This window comes from Kogia breviceps, chromosome 17, assembly GCF_026419965.1.
Source record: "Kogia breviceps isolate mKogBre1 chromosome 17, mKogBre1 haplotype 1, whole genome shotgun sequence".
NCBI classification, from domain to species: domain Eukaryota; kingdom Metazoa; phylum Chordata; class Mammalia; order Artiodactyla; family Physeteridae; genus Kogia; species Kogia breviceps.
In genome coordinates, this window is record NC_081326.1 from 40,164,619 (window position 1) to 40,189,410 (window position 24,792).

The 24,792-nt window shown below is 47.2% G+C and overlaps 1 protein-coding gene across 3 annotated transcripts in view; it reads left to right on the forward strand.

The window, feature by feature from the left end:
- The window catches only part of PTDSS1 (phosphatidylserine synthase 1), a 66,816-nt gene that overhangs the window by 35,967 nt on the left and 6,057 nt on the right, over nt 1-24,792 (forward strand). For all 3 annotated transcript variants that reach the window (XM_059043624.2, XM_059043625.2, XM_067017167.1), the window contains 6 exons: nt 1,125-1,283; nt 4,805-4,956; nt 7,260-7,401; nt 9,306-9,418; nt 12,399-12,464; nt 18,690-18,789. In XM_059043624.2, coding sequence (XP_058899607.1) covers nt 1,125-1,283; nt 4,805-4,956; nt 7,260-7,401; nt 9,306-9,418; nt 12,399-12,464; nt 18,690-18,789 — 732 coding nt within the window. The remainder of the gene's footprint in view (nt 1-1,124; nt 1,284-4,804; nt 4,957-7,259; nt 7,402-9,305; nt 9,419-12,398; nt 12,465-18,689; nt 18,790-24,792) is intronic.

Here is a 24,792-nt window from a genome sequence, read left to right on the forward strand (position 1 = left end):
AAATGTTGTCATATTACTTCCTAATAAACACAGAAATATAAGGAAGTTGATTTTAAATTACTTTAAAATATATTAAAAACAAAAAGATTAGAAGTAGAACCTAAATTCTTTAAAAGCTTTATAATGTTTTAATATTTAAATTACATAATATTTGATACATTTTTGGGTGGAAGAGTAATTCTGTTTTCTTCTAATTTCTGAAGTTGGATGTTTCAGCTTTTCTTCTTTCCTAATAAAAACATTTAAGGCTTTATATTTTCCTCTAACTTCTGCTTAACTGCATCTCATCATTTTGATGTGTAATGTTTTCATTATCATTTAATACTGAATATATTTTAAATTCCTATTATGATTTCTTTTTTACTCCATGATATTTAGAGATACGTTTTAAAATTTCTGAACCTATTGGGTTTCTATTTATTCTTTATTTGTTGGGATTCTATTTATGTTTTTGTTAATGGCTTTAACATAGTTGCCCTATGGGCAAGTGGCATGGGCTATATGATACCACTTCTTTTTTTTATAAATTTATTTATTTATTTATCTTTTTTTTTTTTTAATTTTTGGCTGTGTTGGGTCTTCGTTGCTACACACGGGCTTTCTCTAGTTGCGGCAAGCGGGGGCTACTCTTCGTTGCAGTGGCTTCTCTTGTTGCAGAGCATAGGCTCCAGGCCCACGGGCTCAGTAGCTGTGGCATGCAGGCTCAGTAGTTGTGGCTCGCAGATTCAGTAGTTGTGGTGCATAGGCTTGGTTGCTCCGTAGCATGTAGGATCTTCCCGGACCAGGGCTTGAACCCGTGTCCCCTGCTTGGCAGGTGGATTCTTAACCACTGAGCCACCAGGGAAGTCCCGATACCACTTCTTTAAGATGGGTTAAGCCTTTGTAAAATGGTTTTGCTTCCCACTTTAACCAAGCTTTTGCAATTCAGAGCAAAGCAATTCTGGTGTATAAACTCTAATACTTGTCCATTTTTCCTCAAGCATCTTCAGTTACCAAAACTTTTTATTGGGCAGGACATATATTAATTATCAAGATCATATCAGTTCTTTTCATTTTTTGTCCAAACCCTGGAAGCAAGTTGATTTCTAGAGTATTACTAATTATTTCCTTTTTATGTTAAACAGGAGTATGCTGTGAACTGCCATGTTATCACCTGGGAGAGGATTATCAGCCATTTTGATATATTTGCCTTTGGACATTTCTGGGGCTGGGCTATGAAGGCCTTGCTGATCCGTAGTTATGGTCTCTGCTGGACAATCAGTATTACCTGGGAGCTGACTGAGGTAAGAAGGGGGTGTGGGCTGCTATCTAGATGCTACATTGTGGACAGTTTATATGCGGGAAGAAGATAGTCCATCAGTTAAAAGTCAAGTAATCCATTCTGCAGCTCCTGTGGTACAAAACTGTTTAAATCCCCAAGGGATATTTTATACCTTTGTCAAACAAACAGAGAAACTCCTTGTCAGCGTAAGGTCTGCTCTGTCTCACAAGTCTTAAAGAGAAACAAATGGAATCAAGCTAAAGAATGAAGTTAAAATCCTAAGCAAGATAATTCAGTGGCAATGAGGACATCTGCTAAGAAGTTAATAGGTAGTTTACCCACTAACTAGTTTCCAGTTAAATAGAATTGTGGTGTTTGGGAATTATGAGGCCATCCAGGACATGGTGTCACTTAAAAATGGATTCCCAGTGTAGCTCAAATATCATGGTCATCAAAAGTTTGTCTCATTCAATGAATGAAAGAGATATATTCTTGAAAAACTATTACCGAAATGATATTTGGGGAACTAATTCATTTATTGTTCAGTTATTATGTTTTTCTTAATCATTCCCAGGGAACAAAATTTGGCCATGTGCACAGTTATTTCTTGAGGCCATTCATTGTCCTGACCCTAACTTTTAGCAGAGCATGCCAGTTAGATATTTGCTTCTATTAATGTTCCTCTCATGGCCCTGAGGCTAGAAGCCTGAATTCAGGCTGTGGGCAGGGTTGGTTCCTTCAGAACCTGTCCCAAGCCTCGCTTAGGCCTCTGCTCATGGTTTGCTGGTCATCTTTGCTGTTCCTTGGCTTGTAGATCACCGCAATCTCCGCCTCCATCTTCACGTGGCCTTCTCCCTGCATGCGTTCACATGGCATTCTTTTCCTAAGGACACCAGTCATGTTGGATTAGGGGCCGACCTCCTCCAGTACGACCCCTTCTCAACTATTACATCTGCAGTGACTGCATTTCCAAATAAGCTCACATTATAAGGTCCCGGAGCTTAGGGCTTCCAACGTATGGCTTTTGAGGGGCAACGATTCAACCCATAACAGTGCCCAGCACTGTTCATACATCATCCTGAATCTTCATCATAACCCAGAAGGGCAGCGTGTATTCCCAGTGGACCGATGGGAGCCAGAGCTCAGAGCCAGGAGGGTGCTTGATGGGGAACGCGGCCCGTGCCCCTGCCCTCGTGCCACGGGCTCCCTCTAACCTGCAGGCATCTTCAGGACCTCACAGCCATGAGCCCTGTGTAGGGCACTTGGCCTTCCTCAGCCTCCCTTGCTTCCTCCCCTGCCCCCCACCCCCTGGGCCTCTTGCGCCTCCGTTTTCCTGCCTCAGCACCCTGTCGTCCCCAAGTCCTGGTGACTCTTTTCTCAACACCTCTCCAGTTCATCCCTCTCTCATCTGCATTTCCCATCTCCTCCCTGCACACTGTCTTTTGCCAAAGTGACCTTTCATCCCTCAGCCTGATCACGTCCTTCTCCTAAAATCTCTTCCCTGTTGGTCCATTGCTCTTAAGACAAAATCCAGGTGGCTTCTGAACCAGCCTCTGAGGCCTGGTGTTAGCTGGCCCAGCCCACCTCCCCAGCTTCCTTGAACCCTCTCACCTGCCCTCTGCTCCAGCCAGCTTTGCATTCTTCACTTCAAAGATGCTGTGTCCTTTCCTCCCACGGAGTCTTCCTCTGAGTTCCTCCCTCTCTGCCCTGCTCCCTGCACTGGCTGGCCTCATGTTTGTACACCTGGAAATAGAACACCTGGCTCTTCTCCTCTGAAACACTCAGCATAGGTTAAATACTTGATAGATGTTTTCTTTTCTGCTAAACGTTATGCCTCAAGAGGGCAGGGCCCATGTCTGCCCAGTCCCAGACCCCAGCGCTCTGCTTCATACATACAGGCAGACGCTCCCAAATCCCTAGGGAGTGAACAAATGTGGCTCCTTCCAGCTCCCCGACTCCGCTCTCTTTGGTCTGTCTCAACCCTGAATCCGGTACTTTCCAGAAAGGCTCCTCGGGCGGACGTATGTCCTCCACATCCCCTACCCAGTATTTTTTTTTTTTTTTTTTTTTTCCCCGGTACGCGGGCCTCTCACTGTTGTGGCCTCTCCCGTTGCGGAGCACAGGCTCCGGACGCGCAGGCTCAGCGGCCATGGCTCACGGGCCCAGCCGCTCCGCGGCATGTGGGATCCTCCCGGACCGGGGCACGAACCTGCGTCCCCTGCATCGGCAGGCAGACTCTCAACCACTGCGCCACCAGGGAAGCCCCCCCTACCCAGTATTATTTCAGCAAGTCTGTCGTTGGCTTCTGCAGAAGTTTCTCTCTGCGCCGTGTGAGTTAAGGCTCCATGTCATGGCTTGGACCTGGGAATGCAGTCCCGGGTGGTACGTGGCCCGCTGGGGGTCAGCACACAGTCCCTCGCGGTCACATGCGGGAGCTGTTCAGTATGTCCTCGGAAGCAGGCACCTCAGGAAGGCAAACTCCTCGTATAATATTTGTATTCTTTTACAATCGATGAAATGCTTTCATGAATAGTTTTAACTTGTAGCATTTATTATATTACTTCAGAGGTTTATAATCATGGGGTTGCCTCTTTCCAGAGAACTGTCAGGCATTGTCTTTGTAATTTCAGACCTTCTTAAAGCGTGCCTTCACACAGCACGCCATGCTCCTCAATACAGCCGATGGGTCCTTTGTTTGGGACAAAGCTATTTCCGTAAAAGACTTCTGTTCCACCCTTGATCTCACTGTGCCCTTTTTCTGGAATGTCCTCACCTTCATCTCCATCTCTTGAAATCAGTCATTCCTGTCCTTAATGGTCCCACTCCATCCTGTCTTCCTTCCAGAAGTCTACCGCCACTGCCGTCTATCAGAATGAATCTCTTAGTGTCCCTGCTGTTTCAATTTATGTCACCATGGTAACACTTGCCACGGCATACCTGATTTTGTTTTCTGAATAAGCGTCTGGCCTCTGCCCTTAAGATCAAGAACCTTGATCCATTTTATCTCACCACCTTGTACATCGTAGGCACTTAATAAAAGATTATCGCTGCAAATCAGTTAGTGTGAGATTTCCTATTAAGCTAATTTACCACTTACTCACTGTTTTTCCCAAATATCTATAGATCGTTTCTAAAATACACAGCTTAAATTCTCAAGCTGCTAATTTTGAGGATTCTGCCAGTGCCCTGTAGGCAGTTAGGAACACTTTGCTCTCTCCCCTCTTCTGGGTCCGTGTCATGTTGTCATTAGCCAAGGTAATTTACTGGTAGTATTTTTCAAGATGGCTTATCATTTCTTTAGAGCCCTGTGTCCAAAAAAAGAGGAGCTGTTTGGATTAGCAGTATTTGCAAACCATCCACAAAATAAACAAGAACCTGATTACAGACCTTGGTTTTTTTTTTTTTTAATACATCGGGAAAACCTAAAATGTCAACAAGTTTTGCTAAGAGAATGTACTATTAAAAGGAAAGTTATCTTTCTGCGTGGTACCCCAGGTTTGTTTTTTCCACGTGTGTTTTTTCATCATCGCTTGTGTTTCTCAGCTTTTCTTCATGCACCTTCTGCCCAATTTTGCCGAGTGCTGGTGGGACCAAGTCATTCTGGACATCCTGCTGTGCAACGGTGGTGGCATCTGGCTGGGCATGGTCGTCTGCCGGTTTTTAGAGATGAGGACTTACCACTGGGCAAGCTTCAAGTGAGTCATCTTCCTCCGGGCCCCGAGTCACGGGTTCTCACAATGTAGATTTAACTGCCTCAGTAGCACGCAACATGAGTACGTTCTCTGATGATAAGGAATAAATTATGCATTAGTAACTGGAACTCAAAAATGATTATAAACCCAGTTTCAGGCATTGATCCAGAAAATTCTAAATCATTTACGAGTTTCTCAAATCCATCCCCTCCTTTTTATCCATATGCCTCAGCCTGAATTCAGACTCCCATGGCTGGATTGATTAGTCCCTTGTCCCCAGGTTAACCCCTCTAAGCCTTCTGCCACCATTGCTTGAAGGATCTTTTTCTTTTTTTGGCTGTGTTGGGTCTTCGTTGCTGCAGCACGTGGGCTTTCTCTAGTTGCAGCAATCAGGGGCTACTCTTCGTTGAGGTGCACAGCTTCTTACTGTGATGGCTTCTCTTGTTGCGGAGCATGGACTCTAGGCACATGGGCTTCAGTAGTTGCAGCACGCAGGCTCGGTAGTTGTGGCTCGCTGGCTTCAGAGCACAGGCTCAGTAGTTGTGGCACATGGGCTTAGTTGCTCCATGGCATGTGGGATCTTCCCGGACCAGGGATCAAACCCGTGTCCCCTGCATTGGCAGGCGGACTCTCAACCACTGCGCCACCAGGGAAGCCCTTGAATGATCTTCCTAGGAACGTCACATCCATCATGTCATTTCCCTGTGGTGGCTTCTCATGGGCCTTAGGACAAAGTCCATAGGCCTGGCAATTGTAAGTCACTTATTTATTCTATCTCAAGTTTATTTTGTTATGTGGTATAAGGGGGAGATTTCACAACGTTATTGTGTTTGATTAACCAGTTTTCCCCATCCCTTTCATGAATAATCCTTTCTTTGGCCACTGACTTGAAAGGACACTTTTTAATATATTTCATACAGTATATACTGTAACAAAATCTGTAGCAGTGCTGGGTTTTGCTCCAAGCAAGCTTCATGCGCAGTATCTCATTTGAGCCTTACATCAATCCTAGGGATAGACACTGCCATTCTCTTCACTTGAAGCTTGAAGGTACTGAGGCTTCAGTGTAGTAATTTGCCTGAGGACACCCAGCAAGCAAGCAGTAGAGTCTGAATTTACATCAGGCTGTCTGGGTCCTTCAACACTCCATAATGCTTCCCTATTTTCATACATTTGTGCTTCAAATTCAACTTGAGAATCATCCTATCAAGTTCCCAAGACGTAAGCACAACTAATGAACAAAAAAGTCCTATTGGTCTTAAGTTACATTAAACATATGAATGTATATAAATCAGGTTGGATTAACGTGGAGAACGTTCCAGTTCTCCATCACGCTGTATCTCTGTTTATTCCCATCTTCCTCTACCTCTTTCCGCGAAGTTTCACCATTTTTTATATACAGGTTCTTCGTCATTCTTGTTTATTTTTGGATAGTCTCTGTTTCTGTGTTGCCCTTGTGCCTCAAATCTTCTTGCTGGGAGGTTTGCTCGGTGCATGCTTGTTGATGGGAGGGTGGGTGAGTGGAGGAACAAAGCTGGTTTCCTCTACTCCCCCCTTCCCATCGCCATCCTCCCTCTCCAAGAATAAAAGGCCTGGCCTCTTTATCCTTATGCCGTCAGCACTTTAAAACAGCGTCTACGACCTAAAGGCCCTCGATATACATCTTTGTTGAATTAAAAAAATCTTTACCATTTATTAAATACTGTGACCTTGGATTTCGGCTCTCCCGGTCTAGCACAAGAGGACCAGAATCTACGCCCAACTCCGAGGTTTACAAAGTGAATGTTCCCATTTGTGAAACGTGGGGCTATTTGTTTCTATCACAGGAATATGAAATTGAGTGATTTCTAGGATTGAAACTAAGAATCGTTAAAAATCACCGTCACTCCAAACTGTTCACTTAACTGAGGAAGCTATAGAGGGAGGAAATGCTGTGGGTCACCTCACAGATGGAACATGTTCTCTGTTTTATGAGGGCGCCCCGGGGGCGGGAGTCATGTCCTTCCCGGCCTAGTTCCAGGTGGCTGTCTTTAACGTACCTCAGCTTCTTTGGTCACCAGGCCACAAACGGTGGCCCATGCTGGCGTGGCCAGGTCCACTGATGCTGCCCACCTGACGTGCTGCTCTCAGCGCATCACCTGTGAACACAGGCCGCTGTTGGAGAGACGTTCAAACGGAAAGGAATCTTTCTGTTCTGAGCATTGGTTGTAAAACAGTCAGTGCGTTTTTTACCGCTTTTTTGGTTTTTTTGTTTCTTCCCCCTCCTATCTCTCTGGATTTTCACCGGCGCTGTTTTCTTCTCACAGGGACATCCACACCACCACCGGGAAAATCAAAAGAGCTGTGCTCCAGTTCACTCCTGCTAGCTGGACCTATGTTCGGTGGTTTGACCCCAAATCTTCATTTCAGAGAGTGGCTGGAATATACCTTTTCATGATCATCTGGCAGGTATTTCTTCAAATGCTCAAAAGTAGGGGAAAACAAAAACAAAATAAAAACCATCCAGGAATTTAGGGTTCATGCAACTTGTCCTTACTTATCAGCTCGCTGCTTTAGAAGATGTAATATTCTGCAGCTGACATAGAGAATTAAACAAAGTGATGCAGTTACGCCTAAGGTCTTGCTTCATCGTGAAGACGTTTTAAAATATGGATCTTTGAATTACAAATTGGAAACAGATTCAAATTCCCTGTAAAAACCTTGTGCTCAGCAGCCAGTGAGTTAGGCACTGGATTACCTTCTCGAACGATCGTTTTCAGGACCACAGCAACAAACGTAAGGCTTTCTCTTACGGTCCAAATTCAGTATTTGAGTTTTAAAATTGTGCCTCAGCTGTTACCACTTTGGGTAGTTTGTAGACCGCTAAATACAGAAGCCCTCTGCTACCTGGGGGGACTGGAGCCCTTTGGGGACCTGGGTCCTCCAGAGTGGTGTCGGCGGTGGAGAGAGGCTCTCACTCCAAGCAGACTGAAGCGGTTCAGACAGCCAGGGGGTTTGGAAAGCGTTTACCCAACAACTCTTGTTTTCCAGAGGCAGCCTTTTTTTATTGTCCTTCCTGTCCCCAGGCTAATTGTTTCACAACTTTGGGAGACTAGCTGAGGGAAACCAGCTTCCACCTGAAGGGTCTTTCGGAATCATCAGACATATTTTGAACACATATGCACAAAATACTCCCAACAGAAGGAGAAAATGGGCATGTGTCACTTTAAAGGTAGACAGTCCTTGTCCACAGAGGGAGAATAATAATGTCCATGTCAATAAATGGAGTTTATGGCTACAGAAGTGTTTGTGAATAGTTATATAGTCACCATGGTCTGGGGAAGTCAGTGTGTATGTAAACGGAGTGTGATTAAGTTTTACCTTCTGGGGCAATGCCAGGGAAGGTAGAGGTTTTCTTTTATTACAAGGACCTAGGAGGAATTTGGATTTGCCCAGGAGAGAGAGCGGAATGTGCTCCTAGAGCGGCAGAATTCCACTGGGCCCACTTTCCCCTTGTGCAGTGATCAGCTTTCCTTATGTGGTGATGGGTGAACCATCTTTATTTTATATCCTTAAACTCAGCACTGTGGGGAAAGACGCACATTTTATGTCACTGAAATGAACCTGCTGGTCCACGTGATGTGCTCTTACAGCAGTGACCTTTCCTAATCTCTGCCCCTTGCTTAACCTGGAGGGGGAAATGCAGTGGCCTCTGGGCATTGAGCGGAGATTTCCTGGTGGACATCTCTTTTGTGCTGCCAGGGTTGGTCATGGGATGAGCGGTACTGAGCTCTACCCTCAGGGAGCAGTCTCACTGCCAGGTGAAGCCTGGACCAACCCACACCCACTTGTAAGGGCTGCCTTCGGTTGAGGATCTGCTCGGTCCCCCGGCACGAGCTGACCGAGTCCATAGTCACGCACACGCACCTCAAGCTTCTTTTGGTTATTGAAGAGCCTACTTTCCTGCTGTCAGACTTTTCAACCTGGCCTCATTTCTGTCAGGCTGCGGAGGAGTTCCACGGCACAGACTCGTTTTCATCGTTTCGCTCTTAAAGCATCTCTGTCCCGACTGTCCCAGCAGCTCACACACCTGAGCCAGGTGACAGTCACGTGAATCTGGAAACACAACAGACGGCTGATGCCCCCTGTGCCCCTCTCAACACCCAGCACCTGCCCTGGACCCCTGCTTGGTTGGTGCCTGTGTTGTACTGGTTGTTACCGGGCTTAAACAGCAACGCTTAGAGACCCGGTATATTTTCTGGAAATGCTCTGAACATACCAGTTATTGTTAGCTGTAGAACGTCCATTGAAGGAGTAGATGGTCATGACTTAGCACGAAGCACCAGGCTGACTCACGCCTCCTTCTTTTGCAGCTGACTGAGTTGAATACCTTCTTCCTGAAACATATCTTTGTGTTCCAAGCCAGTCATCCATTAAGTTGGTGTAGAATTCTCTTTATTGGAGGCATCACGGCTCCCACAGTGAGGTAATTCTGTGTTAGCGCGACTGTCAATTGAGCATGTTTACCTGCTTTATATTCTCCCATGTAGCATAAGGGAAGTCACGTAAACTAGCAGATTTTTCCGTGAAAATGTCATTCTGAAGAATTATACACCCGGGGGGAAAATAAAAGACTTATACCTCCAGAATATGAAGAAAACGTTTTGCTTCTCAGACCTCAGTAACATGAAGACCAGCACCACACCATTATTTTCAAACCCCTTTATGACCTTCACTGCTGTTCTTTTTTCCCCCCATACCATCCTACTTAAAACAAAATGAGTAACAGAAATGCTAAGGTTTTCTTCCTGAGATTATTGAAAAATAATAAACGTTTTTACAGTGGATTGAAGTAATAAATTATGTTATTTTTCGAATGAGACTTTATTAGTTCTCTTAGAGCCAATTAAGTTAATTTCCTTTTAAAAATGTCCTTCCGGGCTTCCCTGGTGGCGCAGTGGTTGAGAATCCGCCTGCCGATGCAGGGGACACGGGTTCGTGCCCTGGTCCGGGAAGATCCCACATGCCGCGGAGCAACTAAGCCCGTGAGCCATGGCCGCTAGGCCTGCGTGTCCGGAGCCTGTGCTCCGCAACGGGAGAGGCCGCAACAGTGAGAGGCCCGCATACCGAAAAATAAAAAATAAAAAATAAAAATAAAAATGTCCTTCCTGTGGTCCTCCAGGACAACAGGGACAAGGATGGGTGTCCATGCCATCCTTCCCCTGGATTCATGACTCATGTAGGGCCTTAGAGATGAGGCACTGTTCAGAGACTGTCCCTGACGTGGACCCATCCCAGTGGAATTCAAAGCAAAACACTTTCATTTGTTTCATTGTTCCTATTTGGAAATGGCATTGGGGTTTTATATCTAGTATGGAGGACCGGCATTGATCAGTAGAAACACCCAGGATCTCTGCACAGCTGATATAAATACAAGCCAAGCAGATAAAAGAGTTTGCTCTTTAGAAGCTGTAGGATTGCATAATTCATTATTTGTAATGTACTTGTGAACTACACAAGTAGAAGGTCTCACTTACCAGAGAGAGTGGGTGTTTTCCTTGGTCAGACATAGCCCTCACCCCCAGCTAGCACCTTTTCTTGTCCTCGTTCATTATTACAAATATATTTATAATATATATATATATAAACAGGAAAGTAGCAGCTGGTAAACCGCAGCCTTTTGTCACTTTATAGACCAGTGGTCCGTCGTAGTTATCTCATGCATGCAATTTTCCTTTGGTGGGTTGGAGCCTCCCTACTGTATTTAAGATTTGATTTAATTTGAGGCTTCCAGTTATTTTCAGGAAAGATTAGCAGCAGTTTCTTCATAAAATTGGGAGCAATCAACAAAGTCAGTAAGCGGGGAAAGAAATGTCTTATAAAACAGAACAGCAAATCACATGTGATTTACCATGAAAATTTCAATATTGTTAAACATTTCACAACAAAAACTAGAGATTAGACCAGAGACTAAAAATCCAGCGTTCAGACTTTTCGAGAGCTCCTTAAAATTTTTGCCAAACCTTGTGGGTTTCCACACAATTCTTTTTTGTTTAAAACTTAGCCACTTTCTGTGTTTCTACACCACTTGAGGCTATTCATATGTAAGGAGATGGTTTGACAAGCTTCTTGGAAAGATGGAAGTACTCTGATGCGTTTTAGGTCCCAATTAACAAATGCCAGGCCCTAAAAGGGAGAGAAAGCTCATAGGCTTCAGTGTAAATCATACATACATACCAGATCTCTGTTTTCTTCCTTTTTAGACTTTCACATGACTCTGCCTTGAGAAGATATTTGAGTGAACATTATTTTAATCTAATAATACAATGTGCAGTATAGGACATGGACACAATTAGTAAAGTAGCTGAACTGGCAAAAGCAAATTAGGTAATGAAAATGTGAAGTTAGAGGAAAACCTGAATTCTTTATAGTTACAATTCTTCACTTTGGGGTACAGAGGTGATAGTTTATGGGTGAGCTTTAGGCATCCGTGAACCCCCCGAAGTTTAATGCAAAATTCTGTGTGCATGTTTTATGTGCCTTTATCATAGCTTTTCATCAGACCCTCAAAGGAGTCTGTGACCCCCCCTCCACACACCCCCCAGGAGACGATGGGTTAAGTTTCAGGGGCAGTAATGAGACTCTAAGCCTCCCCTGTCCCACAGGCAGCCTCTCCCACGTGTGGCTACTGAGCACTGGAGTGTGGCCAGTCACCCTAAAATGTGCTGTATGTGTAGAATACACACTGGACCTTGAAGGTTTAGTGCAAACACAATATAAAATGCTTCTTTATAATGTTTTCAATATATTGGATTATATATAAATAAATTATTAAAATGAATTTCATCTGTTACTTTTTTAACACGGTTATTAGAAAACTTTAAATTGCATTTGAGGCTCATACTGTATTTCTATCGCACGGTTGCTGCACTAAGCCTCTCACCTCCATGTCATCGCCTCTTTTCTGATCATGTCAGTAACATTCAAAGGTATTGGCAGTGACAGGGAGGTGCAGCTACAGTCCCATTCCGGTTACTCAGAGCCACAAATGTATATATTTATTGCCTGGTTACGATCAGCAACCTTTATCCTGGAAAGAGTCAGAGGAGACAGTGACCATGAAGGAGATCTTCTGGAATCACCTCCATGGAGAGAGACTGAGGCACCCACCTGGGGTGGCTTTAGCTCAAGGCTATGGGAGTCTGTGTCTGAATCAAGACTGCCTTTGCCAATAATCTGGCTCTTTAAACCATCCCCCTCCAACCCAATCCAAATGCTTAGCCTCTTACAGGAAGGTTTCAACAGGCACCGACTTCCTATTCCCTTAAATAGAACTAGACCAGGCAGCTCAAGTATGTGGAACAAGGCAGACATTTTTTATACTCACTCTGTCAAAGTGATTTAATTCTATATTGACTTGCTGGTCTTCCAGAATCTCTCAGTGAATTCCACCTTTGTTTTTTCAGACAGTACTATGCTTACCTCACCGACACACAGTGCAAGCGTGTGGGAACACAGTGCTGGGTGTTTGGGTGAGTAATCTTTTATCATGGACATATAAAACCACTCTAGCCTCTGAATTTCTTGGGTTGTTTCTTAACCCTACATTAAGTGCCTTTCAGTGCAGTTTTGTTTTTGTGTGTCTTTCATTTTTAACATTCCTTTTCTGATTTAAATTTAGAAGAGTTAATTGGCAAGTTATACAGAGAGGGTGTAGAAACTGTTTTTTAAAAAAAATATTAGGAAATCAAAAGATAATTCCCATGTAGAACTTGGAGACCTTGTTTCTTGAAATAAATTAGAAAATGAGTTATTTGAATTCCCTGTGAAATTGATGGAGAGTTTGGGACAACATACCGTGGTAGACTTAACCACATTTTACGTTACTTTCACACCAGAAAGACCCCACAAAGCGGTTGCTTGCTGTCTGCCAGGGTCTAATTTTACTGTCCTAAAGAAAGCTAACACATGGTGACAATTTATTGTCTCTTTACAGATACAAATGCTGTATCTGAATTTACAATTATTTAAATGATTTGAAAGAAAGCAGAGGTGATCCAGTTTAACCCCCAATATTAAATGTGAGATACTCTTCGGTGTCTCAGATAAGTGCTTCTTCTGCTTCAATACCATCAACATCTCACCATGCCATTTAGCACCTGAAGTTCCAGAGACATCCAGCACACGTGTAGGTGAAGTTCAGACCCTCCGGGAGCTTACATTCAGGACCTAACCTAGGTTCTAAATGGAGTGTGACAGCATAAAGAAAATCTGCTGAAAACCCTAACAGATTTTTAAACAGAGTAACTTTTTTTCCCTGTATTACATGCATATTGATAATGTAAAAAAAAGAAACTAAACATCATCCAAAGACATCAACTATTTAGAGATACTTGCTGCTTATGTTGCATTGTCATTCCTTCCAAGCGTGCGTGTGTGTGTGTGTCTCTGTGTGTCTGTGTGTCTGTGTGTCTCTGGAGCTCTCACTCCAGATTCTGGGGAGTTAGTGAAGTTTGATGTAGGCAAGTTTCCCACTGCCTTCTTTCCAAAAAGACAAAGGGCCATTGTCACTGTTTCTTATAAATTCTGTGATGTAAGCTGATTCTCCTACCCAAAGTAGCTTAAAGGGTGATAGGATGGATTTGATTTCCATCCTATGGATAGGATGGATTTCCATTGATCACTGATCTGGCGGGAGAGAGAATTCACACATCTACCAGATTTCTAATATACGTCTGTCACAGGAAGGAGGAAGGTGGGGCTGCCTTCCTACTGTCTTGTCCAAGGACTGGGGGTCTTTCCTGCATTTCCTTCTTCCACCACATGCCCCTTCTTTCCACGGGCATTTTTCTCTTCACGTGTACAAGTCCTTTCCACGGTCTTACTCTAAGGAGAGTGGGTATATATTCCACAGAACTCTGTCTGCTTACCTGTTGAGGAAAAGGAGATGGCGGATCAGAGAGAGAGGCTGTGGTACAACAAAGTTTTTTTCTAATAAGGCAGTCTGAAAATATGATCCCCGTGGAGGGAGAAATGGCCGAGAGGAGCAAGGCCAGAGAGCGGTGGCAAATGCCACTCCAGAAAGCTGCACCTTGCTGAAAAGTGATAAAAGAAAGTAAAATGCCAATGATCTGAGATGCAGAGGTCAGTTGGCTAATTTAGGATGCTTTATTATAGAGATTCGAGGACACCCAGAATGGTGATAGCAAGGTTAGTGAACCTTGAGAACTAGTGGGCCACGCTGAAAAAAGCGAGACCCTCTTCATAAATCAAGCAGGGCAGACCTGCCTGGCGCGTAAACAGGGGCAGGAGCTGCCTCTGGGCCGTCAGCACGGTCAGCCCGTGACGGTGAAACAGGAGGCGCGGCCTCCCGTCTCTTCTCGGGTGTTTGCCCCCTGGAGGCCACCACCTCCCATCTTCTGCCCCTTCCTTCCCCAGGCTTCCCCGTTGCCTTCATTTTGTCTTTTTTCTCATGTTCTATCAAGCAGCCACCGCTGAAATGTCTGATTTCCTTTAACGCCTAGTCCCTGCTTTATAGTTTTCTTTTCACTAACTTTGGAATGACTTTGGCTCTATCCAGGTGTGGAGATGCGAGGGGACAGAGTAGGAGCCCGTGTCGTGACGGTCGTATTCTGCCTTTGGGGAGCCGGGGCGGGGGAGGCGAGCAGGGCCGCCTGAGGCTGCTTGACAACCATGCCCACACCCCACGTCGTGTCCTCCTCAGGGGGGCACTTTGCTCCTCTGTATATGTTACACCCTCGGAAAGTTGGCGTTCACAGCCGCTGATGTAATGAAGAACAGACTTGCAGGGTGGCCTCCTGCAGTTGTGCCGTAGATCTGAACTTTACAGCCTTTTGTATTATACTCAACCGTGCTGAGCCCAGCCAGGGTAGGACTCTATCCAGCTGGGGAGTGGGAACCCACCGGGGAGAAGCAGGCGTGTGGAACGTTCAGCTTCTTGTTACTGCAGCTCCGTAGGCGTGTCGGGGCCAGGGCGAGGTGGACACGTTCCCCAGATGTGCTGCATCTTCATCTTGGCCTTTCTCCCCACTCAGCTCCCCCCAGTTATAATTGAGTTTCTGTGCCTCCAAAGGAGAGAATTGGGCTGGTTTATGAAGAAAAGTTGTTGGAGCCCTTGGCCCTGGAAGGCAAGCATCCGAGTGTTGTAACCGGAGTTACACTTACTGTAACTGGAGGGAGCAGTCACTTTCCCTCCTCTGGAAAGTTGCTGGGCCTCCAGGGCTTGGGTCAGAGTCACTGGTGCCTGGGGCCCAGGCGCTCTCAGAACCGCCTCTCACCCCACTGGCTTCCTGGCACGTGTTACCCCAGCCCTGCCGGTGACCCGTGACAGTAAGCTGCCGCCTCTGCTGCTGGGCAGATTGTCCTGTGCAAGGTCAGCTGCACATCAGCACGTCCTTCTCCACCCTCATCTCTCCTGTCTTCTCCGCGGTGTCTGCCATCTTGAAACTGTTCTCTTCCTTCTGCAGCAGCCGCCCTGTGGGTTTTCTGCTTCCTTTTCTGCTGCGTCTCAGTTTCCTTTGCTGGCTTCCCCTCCACCCCTCTGCCCTCTGCAACTTCTTGTAATTACGCCGCTGTTCTTCCAGGCTCCTTTTTTATTTTTTAAGAGTAGACACAACGTGAAGCACAGGGTCCTGCTAGGAGGAGGGAGTGTGCAGAGGGGAACGGACAACCGGAGGAGGCCTCACCCAACCCCTCCAACCTCCCCAGCACGCCGGGTCACCGCCATCCGCCTGTCGACCTTTGCTCACAGCCTCTCACGCCGCTTTCCCTCCGGCCCACGCGCCCGTTTCCCACTCTCAGAGCTCACACTGCAAGGGTAGCTTCATTGCCAGTTTCCTTTTTCTGGTATCTTCCCCTTCATCCCATCCTCCTCCAGGCTGACCGCCCTTTTTCCTGCCCCTCTCTGCTCCCTTGCTCAAAAACACCTGCACTGACAGCCCCAAGCCTCTGCGGTAGTCACAAAATTTTTTTTTTAGAAAATCCCTTTCCTCCAGTGACATCTTGCTCCAGACCCTAACATACAGCAAAACAATTGAGCAGAATGGTTCTGGGTATGCCAGCCAGGACCCTTTGCCTCCTTCTCACCCTCTCCATCCTGTCCCGGGGGTTCTTAGGCAGTCAGGACGTTCCATGGAGCATGATTGAAAGTGTTTTCTATCTGGTTAAGGTTCGGCTCAGCTATCACTTCCTCAGGGCCAGGGATGATGGAGAGGGGCCATGGCTGGTGGTAAAGGGTCCAAGTGAATGTTGGGTTTGATGCACCCCAGCTCCTGCCGTTTCCCACATCCCCACATCCCCCCCGGGTCCTTGCGCTGGACTAGAAAACGCGCCCCTGCACCACTCCGCTCCTGACAGCAGCTCTCAGTTCAGCCGCCAGAGCGATCATCGGAAAATGTAAAGTGAATCACGCTCAACCCTCTGCTCCAAACCCACCAGGAGCTCCCATGTCCCTCAGACTAAAAGCCAAGCTCTAGGGTGGCCCTCAAGACCCGTGTTACCCTGACCTCGCTCTGCCCCTTCCCCTCACTCCTGACCCCCTCCCGCCCCCAGGCTCTGCTCAAGGTCACCTTCACGGACAACGGCTCAGCTAAGATTCCTCGGCACGTGAGATCAAGTCATATCCTAAACTTCCTGACTGAAGAACACTGGTCTTTAGGGCAAACTTCAGGTCGTTACGAAGTCAACTCAGGGGGTCCTGGAAAGCATCTGCTGAAAATGAAATAGAGTAGGAAGATGTCAGAGCAAGGGGCCAGTTGTTTTGTGTGACTTTTGTTTCAGTTGTGTGTGTGTGTGTGTGTGTGTGTGTGTGTGTGTGTGTGTGTGTGTGTGTGTGTGTGTGTGTGTGTGTGTGTGTGTACTGGGCCACAGTGAAAAATAGGCTTCCTGCCGTGGGTCTCAGATCACAGAAGTTGGAGAAACAGCTCTAGTCTGCTAGTCACCAAGCTCTTGAAAGCTGCCTCAGTCGGCTAGAATACCCAGAAACCTCTCACAGTAAGCTCTGGATGTTCTGTCTGGTTAAGGGCAGGTAGGCACACTTCCTTCCTGGGCTTAACAGCTTCTGATGCAGTCCTGCAAGAGGTCCCAGAAAGAGGTAGCATACACTCTGTGTGTCCGCTGGCAGGCACCCACGGCCTCGACTTCAGTGTGACAGTTGACCTCAGCCCTGCTCTCAAACGTGCCAGCCTTTGTTGTGGCGGGGAGGCGGGGAGGAAGAGGAGGTGCTCTGTAAAGGTTCAGGCGACCACTCCCACTCGTTTCATTGGGTCTGTGGGCCAAGACAGCTCCAGATTCTTTAGAAACGTGTCCAGGAGACTTTCTGCTTTGCACAGGCGGTTCTGACTCTGGGCATTCCGTTGTTTAGAGCCGTCCATCCATTTGACCATGGCAGTGACCTCTGTGTCTGCCAGTAGAGAGGGGACCGGGGGCCTTCTGGGCCCCTTCCTGCCTTTTTAGAGATTATCTGTGCAACAAGACCAGTCCCTCCAGATTCCGTCGTGAGCAAGGCACACCTAAGGTGGCCTTATCTGAAATCTCTGTTCCTGGGAAGTCTTGGGGATCACGTGACCGGCTATGTCACCCTCACCTCATCTGTTCTTACCTTCAATCTCTGAACCTTCATAAAGGTCTGATTTTAATATTCATAGATGAAGTTGTATTATACAAGATTGGCTTTTTTTCTTTAATGTTTTAATTAAAGAGGAAAACATGGAAGTTATTTTTTCCAATGTTTTTGTATTTAGCAAAATTGCCTACAGATGCAGAGGATAAAGGGTTTTTACCATCAGCAGAACTGGAGCATATTAAATCCGGAAATTCTAAGGTGGCTGGGAGGGAATGTGATTGCTGCCTTCAAGTTACTGAAAGGCTCACCTGGAAGGCTCACACTCCCCTATACGACTGCGGAGGGCAGAGTTAGGACCAGGGGTGGAAGGAGGCAGATACCAGCCTGAGACAAGGAACGACTTCCCAACAGCTAAAGAGACTGAAGAGCAGAAGCAGCTGCCCACAGAGGTAGTAGGTTCCCTGGCCCTGCAAGGGTCCCAGCCGAGGGGGTGACTGTCCACCTGTTGTGATAAAGCTCCGACTTAGATGATACCAGGCAGCCTCCAGCTGTGAAGACGTACGAGTTGAGATTGTCGTCCGTGAGGAAGGAAGATGTAAAGAATATTTGATTATTTCTGGGGAGGGATAGAGGGATGAAAGAGGCAGAGCACAGAGGGTTTTTAGGGCAGTGAAACCATTCGGTATGACCCTCTAATGGTGGATACATGTCATTATACATCTGTCCAAACCCACAGAATGTACATCACCAAGCGTGAACTCTGACATAACCTGTGAACTTTGGGTGATGTGTCAACGCAGGTTCATCACTTGTGACACATGTTGACAGTGGGGGCAGCTGTGCATGTGTCGGGGCAGAGGGTATAGGGACTGTGTACCTTCCCCTCAAGATTGCTATGAACCTAAAACTGCTCTAAAAAAAATAGTCCGCAGAGAAGAAGAGAGGAGTAACAGTACAATAAACTTTTAATTAAATCTAAATATGTATGGGTATATAATAATGTATATTATTCCTGAAGAAAGCACAGTGTCATTTTGTAGGGGACCTGCTTCCAGTGTTTGGGGCAGAAATCTTATGACCACTTGAACTTTTTGATGGAATTATGCATATTTCTGGTAATGCATAATGCTCTGATAAGGTGAATTCTTATTTAACCTCTTGTTCTGTCTAACAGGGTCATTGGTTTCCTGGAAGCTATTGTCTGCATAAAATTTGGACAAGACCTCTTCTCTAAGACCCAAATACTCTATGTTGTGCTTTGGCTTCTTTGTGTGGTAAGTCATTACTTTTTTTACCCAAAAGTGTTAGTTCAAGTCCCCATGGTGTCTTCTAAAACAAAACAAAACACTCTTGTGTACCAAGGTTCCTTAGAAATTTATAGACAGGACATTCTACTGTAGTAACGCAAGATTGGCCACTAGTCTGAAGTTCAAGAATAAATACATAGGACCACATGGCACCTAAAATTGGTCACCTTTGCAGGTTCTGGTCAAATGCCCTCAGCAGGTGCATCATACTCTCATTTATTTTGCTTATGAGAACTCATCTACACTTGCTGAAAATGTCAGGCCTGCCATGAGGGGGCAAGGATAGTTGCAATGCCCCGTAACATATGTATTACTGTCCAAGGGTTTATGTACAAAATGGCAGACTGTTGTTTAAAGGCCATGTGAGGTGTTTTTGGAGGTAATCAGACCATACGGTTTCTTCCCCGCAGGCCGACTTTATAAGCCTGTGAAGGATGTGTTTTCCTCTCGGAAGGGAAGAGCCCTGGGGGCCTCCAACTCCGTTGTCCTGGGACTTTTCCCTCATCTTTCAAATGAAGCAAGATCTTGCCTAGCTTAAAATCTTGTGATTGCTCTTCTTAATTTGTTTTGTTACTTTGGGGAAAAGTCTTCTTTTACATTTAAGATTCTTCCCTTTTACTTACTTGGTCCAGAAAATTAACTCGGGCTTTTTTTTTTTCTTTTTTTTTTTTTAATGATCCTAGAAAATTTCAAATATATGTGGAAGTAGATAGGGGGTCGCTCACCCCTCATGCACCCATCATCCAGTTTCAACCATTATCAACCCATGGCCAGTCTTATGTCCTTATATTCCATACTCACTATCCCCAACCCTGGGTGGCTTTGACGCAGAGCCACTTTACTATTTCAGGATGTATCTCTCAAAGAAGGTAAGAGTGCTTTTTGGTCGGCACAACCACCGTACCATTATGACACCTGAAAAAGAATTAATTCCTTCACACTGTCGAATAGCTAATCAAAGTTCACATTTCTAATGTTTCCTTACATTTTGTATTTTTTAGCAGTTTATTTGAATCAACATCCACTGATTGCAGGTGGTTGGCATGCCTTTGAATAGAAGGTCTCTTTTAATCTACAGTTTTCCCTCTGTCTCTAGCTCTCTCCTTTACATTGAAGAAACGAGCTCTTTTGTCTTCTAGGTTTTCCCTCAGTCTGGTTTTATTGACTCCATCCTTACTGTAATTCAATAGGTTTCTTTGTCCTCTGTATTTGCTCTAAATTAGTAGCTGGATCTAGAGGCTTTAATCAGATTCAGGTCTAATTGGTGGGGAGGGAGAGCAAGACTAAACTCTGTATTTTTGAAGTGTTTCTTATTGCCTTCTATGGTGTCTATGTTTAGGGTTACTTGCTAGAAATCCTCACTGTGCCAGGGCACCTTGAGCCTGTTCTGTCCTGTCTTGTCTTGAACAATGAAAGGGAATAATGATCTCCTTTGTACTCAGGCTCCGGAATTAACGCTCAGATGTATTTTTTCTGTTGCAGTGTGACTAGAAATAAGGATTGGCTGGGGCAGTATGTCAGATGGGCCAGGAGATCTCACCATGCGCTCCTCACATCTCTGTCTGGCGTGGGCACCCCAGCTCTGTGAATTGTAATGTGACCCATGGCGGTGGGCAGGCGTGGGTGCAGCCCTCACCTGGCGCCGCTGGGACCACAGGGAGGTTGAGGCAGGCGGGACTCCTGGGATGTGGGCCAAAGGCCCTCCTCACAACGGCCCGCTGTGGGCCTCCCCCTGGCGCATCGGCAGCCAGAAAGGTCTCCCCAAGGCCGTGTCCAAGGAGCTGTCTCTGGTCACCCAGCCGGTGGGGCTCCTCCAGTCTCTCTCTAAGTTTTAGAGACTTTCGCTCTGTTTTACTGATCAGACACTTAGCATATACCTCCTTACGCTGGTGAGTTTTGATCTGCCTTGGTGTTTGTATGACGGTAACTTATTTTGAGGACATGACCCGTTTCTCAGTCTCTGTATCACTTAGCATAGTCCCTTATAAGTCTGTCATGTTGCCACGTTCTTGTTAGAGCTTCCCTGGTGCTGGAGCCACACAGGTAGGTGATGGTGAAGATTTATTCATGCTTACTAGGTGCCAGACACTGTTTGAAGCACTTTTCATGCATTGCATATTCGATCTTTACACTTTGCGGGGAGGTACTTTATTATCCCTCTTTTATAGATAAAGGCACAGAGAGGTTCACTAACTTACCTAAGGTCACACAGGTAGCATGTGGCAGAGCCAGGGCTCAAACCCAGATAGTCTGGCTGGAGATTTCCTGCTCCCGCTCCACGGGTGTCCCCCTTCGGAGGATCTCCAAGTCCATGTGGGAATTACACATACAAACTACTCGTATGACAAACATCATAAAAGATGTTTGTATTGTAGCGAGGTAGTTGGACCTAGAATCTGTCATACAGAGTGAGGTAAGTCAGGAAGAGAAAAACAAACACCGTACGCTAACACATACGTGTGGAATTTTAAAAAGCTGTACTGATGCACCTAGTGACAGGAATAAAGACACAGGCGTAGAGGACGGACTTGAGGACACGGGGAGGGGGAAGGGTAAGCTGGGATGAACTGAGAGAGTGGCATGGACATATATACACTACCAGATGTGAAATGGATAGCTAGTGGGAAGCAGCTGCATAGCACAGGGAGATCAGCTCGGTGCTTTGTGACCACCTAGAGGGGTGGGAGAGGGAGGTCAGGAGGGAGGGAGACGCAGAGGGAGGGGAAATGGGGAAATACGTATGCATATAGCTGATTCACTTCGTTAAACAGCAGAAACTGACACACCATTGTGACGCAATTATACTCCAGTAAAGGTGTGCAAACAAAAAGAGAAAGATGTGTGTGCACGGAGCTAGAGGAGCCCTAGAGAGAGCAGCAGACCAGCTGGGGTGAAGCTCCTGGAGGTGATGTGTGCTCAGGATCACAAAGGATCACAGTGAACGACTCTCCCATCCCTCAGGTGCCCCAGCCCGAGACCCAGGCGGCCGCTTCCTCTCCTCTGTCAGCACCCAAGTCAGCCCTCCGGCGGCCCAGCTCCATCCCCTCCTCCCTGTTCCACTGCCTCTAGACACCCAGTTTCTCCATTCTGCCCTTTCCCTCCGTTTCCTCCACTGCTGCCAGAGTGATCTTGCAGAATTCCGATCGGAACCCCTTTTGCCCTGCGTAGAATCATTTTCCCTTTTGTTGGGGCCTAGAGGGCCTAACAGTACAACATCTCCCCCCACCAGGTTCAGAGCAATTAGAGATAGTCAGGACGGACGAAGGCTGTGGAGACAGAACGGCAGCTTTACTACTGAGAGTCCACGTGTTTCAGCATCAGCTTCAGGCGCCTGCCACCAAGGGGCTTCGCAACAGTGAACCCCAGAGGCAGACACGCTTCCTCTGCAGCCCCAGGAAGCAGGCCCCCCACATTGTGCTGGTGGCCTCACACCCAGAGGGAAAGATGGGAGATGCCCGGCCTCCTTATCTGTTATTCCCTAGTCCCGTTAAGATACTCGCCTCCCTGGGGAAGGGGCGAGGGGTGAGGGAAAGCAGGAGTCTTACACCAGGGAAGCTCCCTCTGTGTAGACGGAAACAGCAAGAAGGAAGCCGCATCGCCACCACAGACCTACCAGCTGAAACAGGAAGTCCTGCTTGTGTGTTTAGGGCCGTCATTCTCTGGATCGTTCACCACCCCCACCCCCTGTACTCTGTGCCCGGGCTCCGCCCAGCTAGTCCTAGTTACCTCAACCCACCATCCTTCCAGACTTGTCTTGCCTTCACCCAGGAGGCTTCCTCTGCCCGACCTGAGCGCGTCTCCCTGCGTCCTCTACCTGGTGAATCTTAATGCCAAGCCCAAACTTGAATCCGTGTCCTCCACGAAATACGCCCTAACCTGCAAGGCCGACTAGACAACCCCCTCGTCGGGGGACCAGTCGCATTTGGTACATGTTTCTTTGAGTTCTAGCCCCGGTGTGATGTAATCTGGGGGTATTTATATCGGTCTCCTCAACGTGGCACTTCCTGCTCACAAGGAATACGTTTCCATTGTCCTTTTGTCCCCACGGACGGACGCTTGCACGGTGCCTGATGAGCAGGAAACACTCGGCAAACGCAGGGAGAAGAAAGGACCGAGGTCGAGGGACAAAGGCCGGGAGACACAGAGGCAGGTTGAGAGACAAGCACGTCCAAAGACTCGAAGCCATGCCGGTGCCAGCGTCACAAGAGGACGGCGACCTGTTTGGGGAGCAAGAATGAGCGAGTTGGAGGCGGAGGGGACCGTCTGCGTAGGATGGGCTCTGTGCGTCTTGGTTGGAGATTCGAAGGTTTTTCAGAGGAAAGACTGTCTCACGGGGCAGCTGGAGGGTGGGAGAGTATGGGGGGAGGGGATTGGAGAAGGCGTGAGCCCGAGGGTGTTGGAGGGACCTCAGGGAGAACCCATCCAAGGCAGGGGCGTTGAAGATGCGGAGAAAGGGCTGGATCCGAGAGCTAAAGAGCCCAACTCGATAGACGCCGTCCCCTTCTGAGAGCTGGGGAGGGCGGGAGGGCAACTCCAGGCTTTCCTGTTTGTGCCACTGGTGGCTTTTGGTGCTAGTAACAGGTGGGAGGATATCCGAGAAGCCCCTCGAAAGGAGATGAGTTAGGTGTGAGGGGGGACCCTTAGATTTTACAGGTGAAGGTGTCTTGTGTCATTGGAAATTCACTGGAAAGACGCGGTCGGTGGTGGAGGTAAAAGAGGTGGGAGGCATCCGTGTGTAGGGTAGGGTTGGAGCCGTTGGGTCGGTAAGAGTCGGGGAGCTTAGTGCGGGAAGGAGAGCTGTCTGAGAATAGCGGCTGGGGAGCAGCCACGTTTTAGAGGCCAGGCCAAGGGCAAGAAACAGCCACAGGGAAGAGGACTTTTTTTTTTTTTTTTTTTTTTTGTGGTACGCGGGCCTCTCGCTGTTGTGGCCTCTCCCATTGCGGAGCACAGGCTCCGGACGCTCAGGCGCAGTGGCCACGGCCCACGGGCGCAGCCGCTCCGCGGCATGTGGGATCTTCCCGGACCAGGGCACGAACCCGTGTCCCCCTCATCGGCAGGCGGGCTCTCAACCACTGCGCCACCAGGGAAGCCCGGGAAGAGGACTTTGAAGATAAGCAGAATCCCCCAGTTAGCGTTAGCAGTGATGAATGCCATGGAGGGGGGCCTGGCCTGAAACGAGGCCTTTGGCTGGGGTGATTAGGGGCCCCCACTGCCTTGCACATTTACCAGTTAGAGAAACAGAGTGGAAATAAGGTCCTGGCACGTTTTTATACTCATGGCCTTTATGAAAGATCAAGATCGGTCTCAATCTTGAGAGTGAGGCAGACATGATTGAGTAAGAAAGCGTTGAGTTACACCAGGCCTCCACACTCAGAGAAGCAAAGCCCCCAGTTATTCGCCTTGCCTGGTAGGAGAACGTACACAGAATTTGAGATCATCGTGGAAGTAAAGCTCCCATATGCTGGTTAATAAGCTGCCCCAGCACCAGTTGTCTGATCAGTCTGGGTGAATTTGAGCACACCTTACCATAGCGTGGAAGCCACACCGGGGGATGTGTGCTGCCTTGGCTCTCAGCCCTCACGTTCTTCTCTTTCTTTTTTTCTTCCTTTTATTTAAACAAAATCCGTACAATTGTCTCATTTTAAATCCGGGCCTTGACATTTTAAGTGGGTACGTGCCTAGATTTCCACAGGTGTGATTGCAAACCCATAACTTACAAGCTTTTGCCTCCTGGGACAAGTGTATAAAAGGGGCCTCTTGGACCCAGGTGAAGTGGTGAACTTGGCAGCTTGCGGCAGGCCCTTTGCATGGCGATCGTGATGATAACTGTCTCCCAGCACCTGCCAGTGTTTGCCTGCCCCGCTGCAAAGCCAGCTCTGTCCAGCCGCCTGCTGCTAGAGCAGCCCCAGCTGCCCGCCTGCCCTCCCAGGGGAAGGGAGGAAGCTGGGGGAGGATGAGGAAGAGCCCCAC